Genomic DNA, 15,935 nt, shown 5'->3' with positions numbered 1-15,935 from the left:
CGCCTGGGTGGCACAGTGGTTAAGCGTCTGCCTTCGGCTCAGGGCGTGATCCCAGCGTTCTGGGATTGAGCCCCACATCAGGCTCTTCCGCTATGAGCCTCCTTCTTCCTCTCCCCTGCTTGTGTTCCCTCTCTCACTGGCTGTCTCTATCTCTGTCGAATGAATAAATAAAATAAAATAAATCTTTCAAAAAAAAAGAAATCTTTAATCTACCTACATGTCTTGTGATTATTCACGTATTTATTTACTTACTTATTTCCTTATGTATCTTGTTTATTTTGGTACCATGACTTTTATTACATGCCTGCGTACAGCTGCCGCTTGGCCAGGTACCTGTCCTACGGTTTAACAGATTTGAAGTTCCAGTCCAACTTGCTTTGTTTTGGAGACATAAAGGCAGGCTTTCAAAAAAATGGAAATTGCACAATTTACTTGATAATCCATGTGAAACCATTTGATACCTGTGTTAAAAGGTCACGTGTCCAAATCCATTCTCGTCAACTCATTTTCAGTTTCTGTTGGTCCTGCCTCTTCTTTGCTACAAGCCGTGGCCCGGTCACGCCTGAAATGTGCCCCACGTGTCTCTCGTGCCCTTTCTGATGCTTGACTTTACAAGCAAAGCCCAGATGGCAGCTGTCGGCCCTCCTGCGGTCTCCGCCTTCCTCCACCCCGCGCCCCTGCAAGCCTGAGCTCAGCATCAGCCCACCACGCCTCACCCATGCTCCATTTTGGAGGCAGCATCGCCTGTCTGGGGGTGCAGGGAAGGCTCCAAGGGCGAGCTCAACGCCATCGTTTGTGAGAAGGTGGGCTTGTCCTGTGGCTGGGTGGGTGATACGCAATATGGCAGAGCCTGAGATGTCCTTGCAGGCAGCTGCAGGTAAGACAGTGAATGACCCTCGGGAGCAGGGGGGCTCCCAGGAGGGACAGGACAACCTGCCACCACTCGCATTTGCTTGATTAAAGTGCAAGCAGCCCTTCTCAGACAGGATAGGTGGGATCTCCCCGGGATTTCCTGTTAAGGCGATTACTTTACTAATGAGATTGAGGGCTGAGAAGGGCTGGAGCTTAATGCCTAAAACTCAAGGTCGGCTCATGTCCTCGCCTTTCAGAGGCAGAGTCCTGAACACGACTAAACAAAGGGCTCCAACATTAGAGTGGCAGGAAATGGACAGCCACCTCTCTGTACAGGGCCAGTCCCCGGAAGGGCACCGATGCCAACACGCAAACCCAGAAAAAGTAAGATGCCATCTTGACAGAAGAGGATTCCCACCGTGCAGGTGGAAAACAGAAAAGGAGTTGCGTGGACAGGAGTTGTTCAAAATAGAACCCAGCTAATGGCAGAGGGGGGCAAAAACGTTCTCAGGTTTGTGCGTGGTGATGGTTATGCATGTGGCTAAAACCCAAAGATGCTGGATTGGATGGTTCACATGGGTGGACGGTATGGTATGTGCATTGTATCTCCATAAAGATATTTTTTGGAAGACTTTATTTCTATTTTTTTTTTAAGATTTATTTACTTTGAGAGAGCACGCGTGTGTGCACCTGGGGAGAGGGACGGAGGGAGAGAGTCTTCACGCAGACTCCCTGCTGAGCATGGAGCCCGGTGTAAAATGAAACAGGATTCCAATGCAGCACTGTCCACCTGCCCGTTTCCTGAGGACCTCACGTCCATGTAGGTCGTGAACCAGGAGACCCCGGTGCCTCCCCTGCTTCCGAGCGTGTGGACGGGAGGAACGGCGGAGTCCCCCCCAGCTCCCCCTGCAAATCCCTCGCGCTTCTGGGGAAAACACCTGAGACGCACGCGGGTGAGTTAGACAAGGTTGGCACATTGGCAAGTTCATGATCGTCACCCGGTTCACGAGAGCCACCCTTGCTCTGGGCTCATTGCTTGAGGCTCGGGTCCCACCGTGTGATGTGGGGAAGCAGGGGAGGGGTGACCCTTAACTGGCAAAACCCGTAGTAGCACGTGGACTCTGCCGGGGGAGCAGGTGTTCACAGACCCGGCCCTGGGTCAGCCCGGACCCCCTGAATCCTGCCGTCGGGCTTCGGGATCTCGTCCATGCTCCCGGGGTGACTCCACTGTGCACACAAGGAAGGAAATCACACACCTGGTGGTTCGGCACGAAGGTGACCTACACATTACATGGCTGATCACATCAATTCTAAAATGCACGTTTACTGATTGATTTTATAGTTGACCGTCGCGGAAATGGGGCCATTGTCCTGTGTTGAATAATGTCCCCGTAAAATTCCTGGGCCCTCGGGGAGGAGTCTTCCTTGGGAGAAGGGTCCCTGCAGATGGGATGAGGTGAGAACATGCCACACACAGAGAGGGGGGAGCAGGAGTCCCACCTGGCTGGAGGACCGTGTGCACCGGGGATGGGGAAACGTGCTGTGTGACCGGCAGGGCCGTCCACCTGCCCCCGGCGACGGGAAGGGTCAGGCCGGCCAGACAGCTTGCGAGTTCCTGCACACTCCCATCCGGGAGCCAAATGAGCCTCCCCAAAGATGGAGGCCACGCACAGAGTCCTGGTTACACGTGTTCCATCTAGAGGTTGAGGATTGCCAGTGTCCACAGAAAGGGCATCGCGGGTGAAGAATGGCTGAAGACTTTGTGCTTTCTTCTCTTTCCTGATCGGAAGACGCACTGAGCCGCCACCGTGAGCCTGTCTGTCGTCGGCAATCCAGGACAGAACCCCTGCCTCTTGGAATTTATGTGTTAAACAAGGCAAGTGGTCAGTGGGCAGAGAAAGAGGTTAAAAAGTCCATGTCACAGGGAGATGATGTGTGGTGTGGAGAGAAGGGGAGATGGGGAGATGGGTTTGGGGAGGGGGTGCGATTTTCTAATAGAGTGGTCGGGGAGGCCCTGAACATATGAGTGCCAAGGGGAGCAGGTGACCAAGGGAAGAGCAGCCCAAGAAGAGGATGGCAGGTGAAAAGTCCCGGGGGCGGCAGCACGTGTGACCTGCTCAGAGAAGAGCAAAGGAGCAGCAGCAGGTGCAAAGGCCCTGGGGCAGCAGCATGTCTGACTGGCTCAGAGAAGAGCAAAGGAGCAGGGGCAGGTGCAAAGGCCCTGGGGCTGCAGCATATGACCTGTTCAGAGAAGAGCAAAGGAGCAGGGGCAGGTGCAAAGGCCCTGGGGCTGCAGCATGTCTGACTAGCTCAGAGAAGAGCAAAGGAGCAGGGGCAGGTGCAAAGGCCCTGGGGCTGCAGCATGTGTGACCTGTTCAGAGAAGAGCAAAGGAGAAGGGGCAGGTGCAAAGGCCCTGGGGCTGCAGCATGTGTGACCGGTTCAGAGAAGAGCAAAGGAGCAGGGGCAGGTGCAAAGGCCCTGGGGCTGCAGCATGTGTGACCTGTTCAGACAAGAGCAAAGGAGCAGGGGCAGGTGCAAAGGCCCTGGGGCTGCAGCACATGACCTGTTCAGAGAAGAGCAAAGGAGCAGGGGCAGGTGCAAAGGCCCTGGGGCTGCAGCATATGATCTGTTCAGACAAGAGCAAAGGAGCAGGGGCAGGTGCAAAGGCCCTGGGGCTGCAGCACATGACCTGTTCAGACAAGAGCAAAGGAGCAGGGGCAGGTGCACAGGCCCTGGGGCTGCAGCACATGACCTGTTCAGACAAAGCAAAGGAGCAGGGGCAGGTGCAAAGGCCCTGGGGCAGTGGTGTGTGTGACCTGTTCAGAGGACAGCAAAGGAGCAGGGGCAGGTGCAAAGGCCCTGGGGCTGCAGCACATGACCTGTTCAGAGAACAGCAAAGGAACAGGGGCAGGTGCAAAGGCCCTGGGGCAGTGGCATGTGTGACCTGTTCAGAGGACAGCAAAGGCCCTGGGGCAGTAGCACACGTGACCAGTTCCGAGAAGAGCAAACAAGCAGGAGCAGGTACAAAGGCCCTGGGATAGTGGAGTGTGTGAGCTGTTCAGAGAAGAACAAAGGCCCTGGGCCAGTGGTGTGTCTAACCTGTTCTGAGAGGAGCAAAGGCCCTGGGTCAGCAGCGTGTGTGACCGGTTCAGAGAAGAGCAAAGGAGCAGGGGCAGGTGCAAAGGCCCTGGGGCAGCAGCCTGTGTGGCCCGTTTAGAGAAGAGCAAAGGCCCTGGGGCAGTGGCCTGTGTGACCCGTTTAGAGAAGAGCAAAGGCCCTGGGGCAGTGGCGTGCATGACCTGTTCAGAGAAGAGCAAAAGAGCAGCCGGGGTGGGGGGGGCAGAGGGAGTGAGCAGGAGGCAAAGAGGGTGCTGGAGAGGGCCTAAGCCCTCCAGGGTGCCACACGGACCCGCCGGAGACAGAGCCCAGTGGAGTGTTGCCAGCAGAGACCCCCTTGGCACGCCTCGTGCAGGGATGGTCCTCACAGCCCCCCTTCACCCCTGCGGCCTCCCCAACGGGATGCGATGGCACAGGTGCTGGGCCCATGCCAGCAGGTGCACGAACCACAGTGTGGCCAGGTCCAGGCCCGCTCCTGGGTTTGGAAGGGTCGGCGGCCGCACGGCACACAGAGCCCGGCATGGGGTATCCCGGGGGGGGGGGCGGTTTCGTGCTGGGGAAGGTGGAGCCCGGAGCACTCCAGTGTCGGGGACCAAGGGGCCGAGGGACAGACTAGGAGCAAAGCCAGGTGCCCAGGGGAGCACGCAGCCTTCAGCCCTGGACGGGCTCCCGCCTGAGCAACTTGATGGTCACCTGGTGTCTCGGCTGGGGCGGCGGGAATAACCGTGCCACAGGCTGGGGACTTATGAACCACAGACGTGCATTTCTCACGGTTCCGGGGCGTGAGCGTCCAAGGTCCAGATGCTGGCGGACTTGGGGTCCAGTGAAGACCCACTTCCTGCTTCACGGATGGCTCTGTTCTGTGTCCTCACACGGCAGAGGGGCCAGGCGGCTGTCTGGGGTCTCGTAAGGACGCGCATCCCGCTCATGGGGCTGCACCCTCATGAGCGAATCCCCTCCCCAAGGCCCCACCTGCTAATCCCAGCACCTTGGGGGTCAGGATTCAGATATGAATTCTGGGAGACACAGACATGCAGCTAGGCACTGGCCAGTGTGCTGGAGTGGGGCGGGGGGTGAAGCAGGTGCAGAAGGGCTGCCTGGAGGAGGACATGGGTCCTCAGGCTCCCGTGTGCACCTGGGCATTGGGGCAGGTCCCCCCGCCCGGGATCACCTGTATGTCCCCCAAGCCCTGAAGCAGGGAGAGGTGAGTGAGGGGTGCAGGGGTGGGGAGCCATGCTGCACAGCTGGGGAATGCAACGTACCCCCCGGGGCCACAGCAGGGAGCTCCTGTGGGAGGGAGAGGGCCGCTGCCTGGACCCCAGACCCGCCCGGGGCGGGGGAAGCCTGCGCAGATGGTCCTGGTGCACCTGCAGAGCTGAAACCAGGCCCCGTCCTGCAGCAGGACCCTTCCAGACACCCCTGCACACCGCTGATAGTATCAAGCCTTTTCCCAAACATGCATTTTATCTCACGTTTTCCCAAAAACACAAGCGGAGAGCGAACATTTTAAAGAAACTAATGTGGTCTTCAGAGTGGGTGCCCGATCCCCCCTGGTGACCCCTGATGCCCTCAGGTCTAGCGCACAACCCTGCTCCGTTCCTCCCTCGGGGCACGGCCGAGGAAAATGGGACCCCCGCCAGCGGCCCCTCGCATCAATCCAGGCGCAGTCCAGACTGCCCCAGGCAGGTCTGGGGTCCAGGAGCAGTCCGAACCAACAGCTTCAGATCGGGATGACGCCATGCACCCTCGGTACGGGGGAATTTCTGCACAAAAGGGTGGACGCAGGCCGGGATCCCAACGGCAGACACGGGGGCATCGACAGCCCAGCACGCCCACAGAATCTCACCCTAAGAGGGGGCGAACCGGGATGTACTCTGTGACCCCCGGTTTCCGAGTAAGCCGACTGTCCTTTTGTCAAAGGACAGGCAGCAGATCAGGGGACGGTTCTTGGGTCCCCACAATGACTTGATGATGGCAGTCACCCAGAAAGAGGCTCGGGGCAAAATGCTATAAATGACAGAGACCCAGAGACACACAGAGACAGAGGGAGGTGCTGAACTCCCACCTCACCCCACAGGTTACATGTAGGACAATGCTTCTGGGGTTGAAATACCCCATTCCTTCGGGATGTGTTCTCTATTCCCAGCCCACCCCGTTTGGAAACACAGTCGCCTCACGACACACAGAAAAATCCACGTGCGTTTGCAAAGATAAAGTGTAATCGGTGACACGTGTGTTTCGACCCATCACTCCCGCTTAGGAGCCATTATCGGCAGGTCAAGACACCTACGGAAAACAGATTTCTTAGGACGTCAGTGGAAATACCGGTACCGTGGAAAAATCCCACCCCAACTCCTCAAGAGGTCAGGGGTGCCAACTCCGAGGGGAGCCCAGACGCCGTCCTTCACGTCAGCCCCTTTCATCCCTGGCAACCCCACTCTCACAGCAGGACAGGAGCTGTGTGGGAAAGCAGTTCAAAACCAGGCTGTCTGGCTCTGGATCCACATTCGGGGTGGCGTTGCTCTGGGGCGTGCAGACGTATCTGCTACATCACGACAAAGCGCCTCTCCTCTTCATCGCTGTCAAGTGCAGAACCCAGCCCGAGGGGCACACGCATGCCTCAAGCCACGACCCCTTTCCTCCTAACACCCTGTGATGGAGTGTATATGTGGCTATGACTCCACCATAAACCATAATGGACCCCTTTTCCCAACACATTCCTTTGTTCCCCATTTGCCACCAGAGACTTCAGAACAAAGAAAATCACCAAGAGTAAAAAAGACTTTCACAAATGACTAGTCAGTTCTCCCAAGACAGGACCATCCTAAACTTGTATGCGCCCAATAACAGAGAGTCAAAATACAAACAGCAAAACCTGACAAGACAGCAAGGACAAAGTGCTGCAGGCACTATTATGACTAGAGATGCCAGCACCACCCTACACTCAGTGACTGACAGACCCAGTAGGCACAGGGGCAGTGAGAGTGGAATGGCCTGGACAGCACTGTGACCACTCTGCCTTCCTTGTTGCCCAGGGGTTGAATGTACATAAAGACCAGTGGAGGGGGTATTCAAAGTTCAGATTCCTGAGCCTCTTTCATAGTGACACCCCATCTTGTACTTCCGGGGCTGGCATTCTCCAGCTTTCCTAGGGCCCTCCCCTCCCACCACTGACCCCAAGCCACATATACATCCCATGCTCCCTGAAGGCTACACACTCCCCAGTTACCCCTCCCCTCTCCTCTAACCTCCTGCCCAACGCACCAACTTGTTCTAAGTCGACACCTGTTGCCACAAGCCCCCTCCTCACCCTTGCTCTCTCCACAACTCTATCAACTCATGCCCAGTTTAAAGCCCTCCTACTTGGGACACCTGGGTGGCTCCGTGGGTTAAGCGTCTGCCTCCAGCTCAGGTCATGATCTGAGTCCTGGAATCGAGTCCCACGTCAGGCTCCTTGCTCTGCAGGGAGTCTGCTTCTCCCTCTGCCTGCCACTCTCCCTGCTGTGCTCTGACAATTAAACAAAATCTTTTTTAAAAAATAATAATTAAAAAAAAAAAAAAAAAAAGGCTTCCTATCTCTCCGTTCCAGGTTGGAAATGACCCAGTCTGTGCTTTTCTCTCCAGTCAGCTCTTCCAGGCTGACACTTCCCCAGCCACACTGACTCCCTGACCCTTGAACACACCATGTTTGTTCCCATTGTACAGACCTCTGCCCGGATAACATGTCATGGAAACCCACCTTCCTGAGCTCAGGTAGAGACCTCCTCTTGGGCCCAGAGACCTCCCCCTGACCTCAAAGGCTTCCCAACACCTGGTCCTAGGATGTTCCGAGCGATTAACAGGGCAAACGTTCAACGCTGGGCTACAGGGACCATGACAGGATTACTGGGAAGCGTTTTCAATCCCTGGGCGTCTGAGCCCACCTGCTCCCTTGCCTCCGCAGGTGACAGACAAGACAAAAGCCATGCCAGAGAAAGAAAGATGCGAGTCAGCTGTGTCTATCTTGGTTTGTGACAGAGGTGAGCTGGGGCTAGGCACGTGGCCAGCCACCCATATGCTGACGAGTTCTGCGTGCTAATTAAACACAGACGGAGGGACTGTTGGAGTCTGGAGTCCCAGCAGCAGTGCTGACTCCTACCTGTTCCAACTCTAGGTGAGAAAAGAACCACTTTTACTTTCATTCATTTTTAAAACGGGCTCTTTCGCTTTCAAAAGACTGCTTTGGTGAATCTGCTCAACTTGTGCTCCGCAAACAAACCGAACGCTCCTTAGGACCCAGGATTCTCCTCCACGGAGTTATTTTACAGTAACAACTGCACTGTGAAATCCATCGTTGCCTATCAGCGGTTCTAAATCCATTTCAAATCTGCTCAACGAGGCTCAGTTCAGTAACACAGCCCAAAGAGCTTAAACAAACAAAGAGAAATAGGGAAAATATTAGTTCATTGGAAAAAGATTTTATTTCACAAAAAGATGCAAACTGGAATAAACACCATCTTTCCTAACGCAAACATTACAGCTATTTTTAAGTATTTCTTGAGCTTCAGTTGGAGAAGCAAATGATTATAAAATTTAACAAGTTTTTAGCCTTAAATCTGTTTGAAACGTTCCAAGTAAAAATAATTTAGCAAAACAGCTTCTTAAAAAAACCACACACGCTAACCTTGACTAGAAACCAAAGCTTTTAACCAACTTTTTTTTTTTTTTTTTAATGCGTAATCACCAGTTTGTAACGCGAATGTTTCTGAAGTGAGAGAGCATCAGACCATGCCGGAGGACCCCCCACGCACCGACACCTTAAAAGGACAGCACGTCTGAGTTTTGATCTTAAGGACGTGCACTGTGTCCACACGTGACGGAACGTGCCACAACCCCTGGGTTCCACTGGCATCCCGCCAACCACGCTTCCCAATCATCACTTAAAATTACAAAAGAAAAAGGAAAAAAACACCACCAGGGCAAGGCTGCTTCATATTTTGGGGGCCCTGCGGGACCATGGCTGTCCATATTTGACGATTTGTGCCCAAGGACGTGCAACATGCCTCCCATGAAGTCCGCACGCGTGGGGGTCTCCCTGAACGGGACAGAAATGCTGCACTACAGGTACACGGTGGCTATGCACTTAGCACTGCCGGCCAGTGCGTTTTTCCTGATTTAGAGAGAATTGGTGACATTAAAGCTATCGGATCAACAGTTTTCAGGGAAAACTAAAGCTAGCGATTGAAGACTACGTGTTCGAACAGAAGGGCCGCCAGATGTTCATGAAGGCAGACATGTAATGCGTGGCCCTCCTGCACGGTGTCTCCTTGGCTGTGTTCTGCGGAGGCTGGGCAGAAGAGGAGCCAGGAAGCTCCACGGGTCCTGGTCTTCGCTGGACGGCCGCGTGGGGGAACGCCCTGCATTACCTGTTCCAGGTGCTGCGGTGCCGGCTGGGGGACCCTGAGCGCGACCGGTCTCGGTCACTGCGGCGATGGCGGCTGCGCTTCCTGCCCGAGCCGCCCCTGCGGTCTCGGCTCCTCTCCCTCCGGCTGGACCGCTCTCTGCTGTGGGACCTCCGGGACCGGCTGTGGTCAGGGCTCGCGCTCCGCTGCTGAGGGCTGTCGTCCTGGCGTGAGTGCTTCTTGTGCTGCCGCCGCTCCTTCTGCGGCTGCCTCCCGTCCTCCCGGCTACTAGCCCGCCGCGGCCGGCTCCTTTCCCGCTTGTGTCTGTCGTCCTCCCCCCGAGCCCCGCTGGCCCGGCCTCGGCTCCCGCTGGGCTCGCGGTTGCACTTGTCTTGCTCAGAACGGATGTCCTTTTTGGGCGTGTTCTGGTCACAGGCGGCGGGCAAGCCCTTGGGCTGCTGGTTGTTGTCGGGAATGCAGGAGAGGACGCCGGGGCACCTCTTCTCCGGGGAGCTGTCCCCTGCTGCCGCGAGGCGAGAATTCAGGCCTTCCTTGCACTGGGCCTCCTCGGCGACGCTCCCGTTCACATTTTTCGACGTGGTGTCGGTCTCCAGACAGGGCGGGGTCTCCTTCGGGGTGCTGGGGGGCGGCGGGCCCACAAGGGGATGCAGGGAGGCCGCGCCGACGCAGCTGGCCGACACGGTCTGCAGGATATCCAGCACGGGCTGCAGCAGGTCTGCGTGGGAGACCCCGAGCTCATCCTGCGTGTGGGGGTCGTCGGCCTTCTTGCTCAGCAGGATGCTCAGCAGGCGCTCCCGCAGCTCCCTCTCCTTGCGCTGCAGCCCCAGGGCCCGCTCCTTCTCCTCCTCCACGCGCCGCAGCTCGGCCTCCTGCAGCCGCCGCCGCTCCTCCAGCTGCTGCAGCCGCAGCGTCTCCTCCTTCTGCTCCTGCTCCTGCAGCTTCACTGCCTGCAGCACAAAGGGGAAGGCGCGCACATGTACCCCGACAACCCCCCGCACGCTCCAAGGTGGCGCTGGGTCTGTAGGTGCCCTGAGGCCCGGGGGGTACCGGGTGGACGCTCTGGCCAGAGTGCGGCCCGCCCGTCCCTACCACGCCCGGGCCGCATGCGTCCGAGCGAGAAGGAAACCCCGTGGCAAAGCTACACGGCACAGCCCCGGGGCGGGCATTTCGGGAGGGGCCTGGCCCCTCCGAGGCGCACACGGGGCCTGCTGTGAGGTCACAAGCGGTCACCAGCAACGGGGAGCTGAGATTACGAGGCGGACGTACGCTGCCGTGGCCGCCGCGGGACGTGCGGGGCCTAGCCTGGGTTAGCGTCTTCAATATTCACCATGAAACAAGAGCTGAGCTGCCACGTCTCAGCGCGCCTGCCAGTCTCCTTCCCGGGGACTTATCACAACTGTAATTAGACAACAGGTTATGGGGTCGCCCCGCGCCTCACTCCGCGGGGGCACGCGGCCTGCCCAAGCACAAGGAGCGCCGGGCGAGGTCCCCGCGTGTCCCCGGCCCCCGGCTCGCAGGAGTTACCGGTCGGGCCTCCGGAAGGAGCGGGTCGGAGGAACGAGGAGGCTCTCAGCACTGAGGCGCTCATCCATACGGCACCGGCTGAGACCTGTCAGTTCCATGGCTGCGGAGGAGGGACGTGGCCCAACCAGGCTCCGTAGTGTGCCCTGAGCTCCCCAAGGACACCGCAGGGCCGCTCTCTATCACCAGGCTCAGCCCTCACCCTCCCGCCGCCCCTGGCCACTGGCTTGCGGGGTTGGAGCAAAGCCCACCGTCCCGACGGCCCTGGGCAGAGCATCTGCAGTGGGAGGACAGCCACGAGGGCCAGGGAACCCTCAGAGAGCTCAGCCACTCCCTTGCTCTGGGGGTAATGGTGACCCTCCGCCCCAGCTCCCTGAAGGCTCTCAGGACCAACCCTGGGAGGTGTGAACACACGTTCCGCTAACTCAAAGTTCTAGGAGCTCTGCGAGACGAGCACGCATTCTAGGATCCGGAACGAGGCAGGAAGGGCAAGAACTACAAGCCGACGGCCTCACCGTCGGTACTAATGCTGTCACTCGTGGCTGCAAGCAGCTGCGGGAAGGGGGCGGTGACGCCGGCCCCACGTGTCAGAGACGCACCGGCGGCTCCCGGGCCCCGGACAAGAGCCCCCGCGCCCGCGCGTCGTACCTTGGCTCTGCTGAGCAGCTCGGCGATCAGCCGGATGGACTGCAGGTTGCGCTGGGCCAGCAGCAGCTTGCGCTCCTCCAGCCTGATCTTCTCCTGCAGCTTCTTCTGCTCCTCTGCCTGCAGCTTCTCCAGCTTCTTCTGGTTCCGGCGGAACTCGCGGTCCCTCTGTTTCTGCTCCCTCTTGCGCAGCTTCTCCTCTCGTTTCCTCTCTCTCTCCAGCTCTTCCAGCTCCTTCTGTTTCCTGCGCAGAACACACGAAGGGCTCCGTGAAGCAGAGGCACTGCGCCGCGGGTGAGCGCTCAGGACGCGGCCAAGTGGTAGTTCTAAGGCAGTGGGGACAGGACAGGTGTTGGAGCTCGTTCACGAGACCGGTCATGTGAACTCCTTGTCCCCCAAGTCGGTGTCCGCTGAAGGCGAGGAGCCGGAGGAGTGGACGTGGACACGGAGGGAGGACTTCCAGAACCTTCCCAGGGAGGCTCTCGCCAACGACCCTGAAGCCAGCAGGAACAGAACAGGGGGATGTGATGGACACGGCAAGTCTGGGCTTGAACGACACACACCAGAAGCTGCAGAGGCCAGCAGGGGCCTGGGGGAGCTCCTGGCACAGCGCCAGCCGGGACCACCAACAGGACCTCCAACAGGACCTCCAGCCGGACCCCCGACGCACAGCACTCCTGCCGCACAAGGAAGGAGGCACGCAAGCCGACGGGAGCAAAACCCGTCCCGGGGGAAAGTGCAGAGGGCAGACAGGAGCGTCACGACACGCTCCAGCACCCGCAGGCCTGCCAGCACATCAGACACCGCGGGCCCGGGCAGCAGAGTCTCTGCACACGGCCGTCCGCTCAGAAAAGAACAACTCAGTGTCCAGGCGATGCTGATGCGTGCTCCCAGTGGGCACAAGGCCCCCATCACTAGGGCTCCGCAAACGGGCCGTGGGGCACCACTAGAAGGAACAGAATACACATGTGCACAGCCACGTGGAAGGTTCTGGAAGCATTCTGCTAAGGGAAAGAGTCAATGCAGAGAACCGCGTACCCTGTGATCCCTTTTGTGTGAAATTCTAGAAAAGGCAAAGCCACAGTGACAGAAAACCGAGGACAGCGTGCACTGAGGTCTGTTTCCCTGGACCGGGGATCCCTGAGCGCATGCACCCGCGTGCGGAAATCCTGTCACGTCGGCAGAAAAAAACCACCTGGAGACGGCAAGTCTTCTTTAAAACAAACCCACAGCAAGCCCAGGAGAGACACAGACTCCCGCAGGGAAAGTCTGCAAGAACTGCAGGGTGCGTTTCCACAGAACCCGCGCCGCACTTTGGCTTCAAAATTACTCGGATAACCGACAGACGCGGTAAAATACTGAAAGCCGCGCAGAGCAGGACGAGACGGGGTGAGACCTCCGAGCCCAGGCAGGGAGTCAGCAGGCTGCAGAACAACAACCCGGCCAGGGTGACGCTAGAGCCGCAGAGACCTTGCACCCAACATAACGGAGGAAGACGCAAACCCCCTCGCGGCCCAGCAGGGAGGCAGGCCAAGCACAGGCACCAGGGGCTCCCACTAGCAAAGGCGAAAAGTTCCATGGCCTCAGCAGGCACGGAGGGTCATGTGCGGGAAGGCCCCACCAGCTACAAGGGCGCAGGTCCAAGCAGCCTCAGGGGGCCCCCCCTGCAGGCAGGCGCAGCTCTGAGCAGAGGCGGAGCTGGAGCCCCAGGGCTTGTCACGTGCCACAGCAGGACAGCCACCAGCCATGCTCCACCCCTCGGAGAATCTGAACCAGCCAAATGAACATGCGCCAGTGACCGAGGACAGGCACTGAGGCTCCCTGGGGCCGGCCCGCACACTCAGGCTGAGAAAGGGCCACAGTGGGTGGTAGCGGGCTCCGCCGGGCCAGCCTGACCCCCTCCCCTCCCAGGCCTGGCCCCTGACTAGCACTCCGTGACCACAGCAGAGGCAACGCCCGCTGTCCAGGAACCGTCTGTGCTCATCACGCCTCCAGCCCAGACAGACAGTGGGGCCTGTCCTCAAAGGCCAAGTGCCTGCTTGATCCGAGTGTAAAGGTCCAGGACACCCACCTCTAGTGAGACCACCAGGGCCTCCTGAGAAGCTGTGGGGAGGGGCCCATGGGAGCCTCGGGGCCCACGGGCATGTGGGTCGCAGTCAGTGCTCACTAGGACAAGGGCTGGGCTGCTGTGCACGCTGCACCACGTCTGACCGAGCCGCCCGCCTCGGCCTTTCCCGGTCTGGCCCAGGAGGATGCGGCCACAGGGACCGGTCACTCAGTGTAAACTCCACTCTACCTGCCCTAAAGGCAGCATCCACAGCTCGGCTCTGCAGCCAGAAGCACCACGTGCCCCAGGCGTCTCCCTCACGCCGGGGCTCCCACGGCTGCTTGGGGATCCCCAACTCCAGCCATGCCCCCACTTGTGGGCCGTCACATCCTGCACGGGCCAGCAAACCACCCCTCCTTGGGGAACAAAGTGGCACTAGGCCAGGAATAACACACGTGGTGTGGACCCACGGCCCCACAACTGGACTGTGGAGCAAAACCCAAGTCCAGAGTCACGTTTGCCTCTGCGTCAGAGCGGAAGGAGCACCCAGCAGCAGGGGCGGAGAGGGGGGTCCACTCAACGCACAGAGACACCGTGAGCCCGGTGACGGGCAATCTGGCCACGTCAGACATAGCCAGCCCGGACACCCGGCGACGCACAGAACAGAAACCACCCGTGAAACACACAAGTGCAGCACAGGTGATGGAATGTGGAGAATTTCCCCAAAACGTAGGTGACAATGTTGGTCAGGTTCCTTTTATAGCACAATAAGCAGAAGATGGACGGGGGCAAGAACCGTGTCCTGGCGCGGCCCCTGACGTCTGAACGACCTGAAAGGTAATGAGCCTGTAAATAGAAACGGTTTCTACCAGAACGCGGCCGGTTTCATCGGGCGTCCATACAGTTCGCTAACGGAGCCTCGGACTCAGTGCACAAGGGCCAGGAAATGGGACGGTCTGCACGGAAGGCGCGGTCCAGGCCCCCCGGGGGCACATGCACGCACACTCAGATGCACACACGCACAGACACACGTGCACACACTCGGACGCACATGTGCCGACACAAGGGAACAGACGCACACGGGTATGCATGCACACACACGCAGAGCCAGCACACTCAGACGCACGTGCACACAGAGACACACACACCCCCAGGCCGTGCGCAGGCCCCGTGTCTGCACACATACCGTTCCTCCGCTCGCTGCCTCTCCTCGGCCTCCTTCTCTCGGCGCTTCTGCTCTTCCCTCTGCTGTTCCAGCTCCTGAAGCTTCTGCCTCTCGAGCTGCCGTTTCTTAATGGAGGCGTCGCTCAGGTGTTTGGTGGAGTCGAAGGAAACCTTCGGGGGGGAAAACAGCGCAGAGCACAGTGACCCACGAGCACACCCAACACCTGACGTGGCAGCCGCAATGGCGCTGTGCTGCCCCACTGCACAAACGCGTGCATTCCAGAAAACCACACGCGCGCATGTCCCGACCAGGACGCGGGGCCCGGATCCCGCGGCCACATCTGAACGCTCGCAGACACTCAGTGGCTCAACGCTGAGCTCTCCTGACGATCCAGCTGGGGGAGCGCCCACAGACAGACGCGACTGGCCTGCACCACTTGTTTGCAAAGAGGAACGTCACCCTTTTACGAGACACTGTGTCCCCTCCCACTACCAGGGCCATACCGTCCCCCTGGACCGATGCCACCAGGCCGGCCGCCACGGGGCCTGCCAGCCGTCTCGGGTCCACCAAACCAGCTGCGGGGGGGCCCTGCCCCCAACTCTGAAACGGGCCAGAGTGGGCGGCCGGGCAGGGGCTCACCTTGATGTTGCAGGCCACGGCCTTGCCGTCCTCACCCTTGTACATGAGCTTCATCCCGCGCAGGGCGCTCATGGCCTGGATGAAGCCCACGTACTCGCGGTACTGCACGTACGCCTCGAAGTTCAAGTGTCCCCCGAAACTGAACGTGTGGAAGTTGCGGCCAGTCATCTCCTCCCGGTAGGGGTCCAGCATGGGGATGTCCACGTTGCGGATCTCCCCGAACTTCTCAAACACCTTGACCAGAACCACCTCGCTGGGCTTTCTCGGAGCCCGACTCCTTGAGGGCGAACCACTTGCAGGGCAGCCCCTCCAGGTGGATGGTGTCCGGCCGCTCCCCCGGGAGCGTCTCGTTCATGTCCTTGGCGTCGCGGAAGAAGGAGTCCCAGTCGTGGCGGGTGGGGAAATCGATCTTGAACTCGGCGGCGCGCACCTTGAGGATGTCGGAGAAGCCGCTGAGCTTGATGGTCTTGCCGTCCAGGCAGGCCAGGAAGGACTTGACCAGGCCTCTTGTTCTCCACCTCGCCCTCGAAGCGGATGAAGTCCATG

At 58.9% G+C, this 15,935-nt stretch overlaps 1 protein-coding gene across 1 annotated transcript; it reads right to left on the bottom strand.

The window, feature by feature from the left end:
• Nucleotides 1-8,407: 8,407 nt before the first annotated feature.
• Nucleotides 8,408-15,934, bottom strand: LOC125282385 (A-kinase anchor protein 17A-like). The gene is given in 6 exon segments (XM_048217019.2): nt 8,408-10,319; nt 11,542-11,782; nt 14,772-14,920; nt 15,390-15,650; nt 15,652-15,894; nt 15,896-15,934. Coding segments are annotated over 6 exon segments (1,881 nt in total). The 3' UTR covers nt 8,408-9,371.
• Nucleotide 15,935: the final 1 nt, after the last annotated feature.

The sequence above is a fragment of the Ursus arctos genome, chromosome X (genome assembly GCF_023065955.2).
Source record: "Ursus arctos isolate Adak ecotype North America chromosome X, UrsArc2.0, whole genome shotgun sequence".
Classification (NCBI taxonomy): domain Eukaryota; kingdom Metazoa; phylum Chordata; class Mammalia; order Carnivora; family Ursidae; genus Ursus; species Ursus arctos.
The sequence above is the reverse complement of the archived record's forward strand: the minus strand, read 5'-3'. Positions and strand labels throughout refer to the sequence as shown.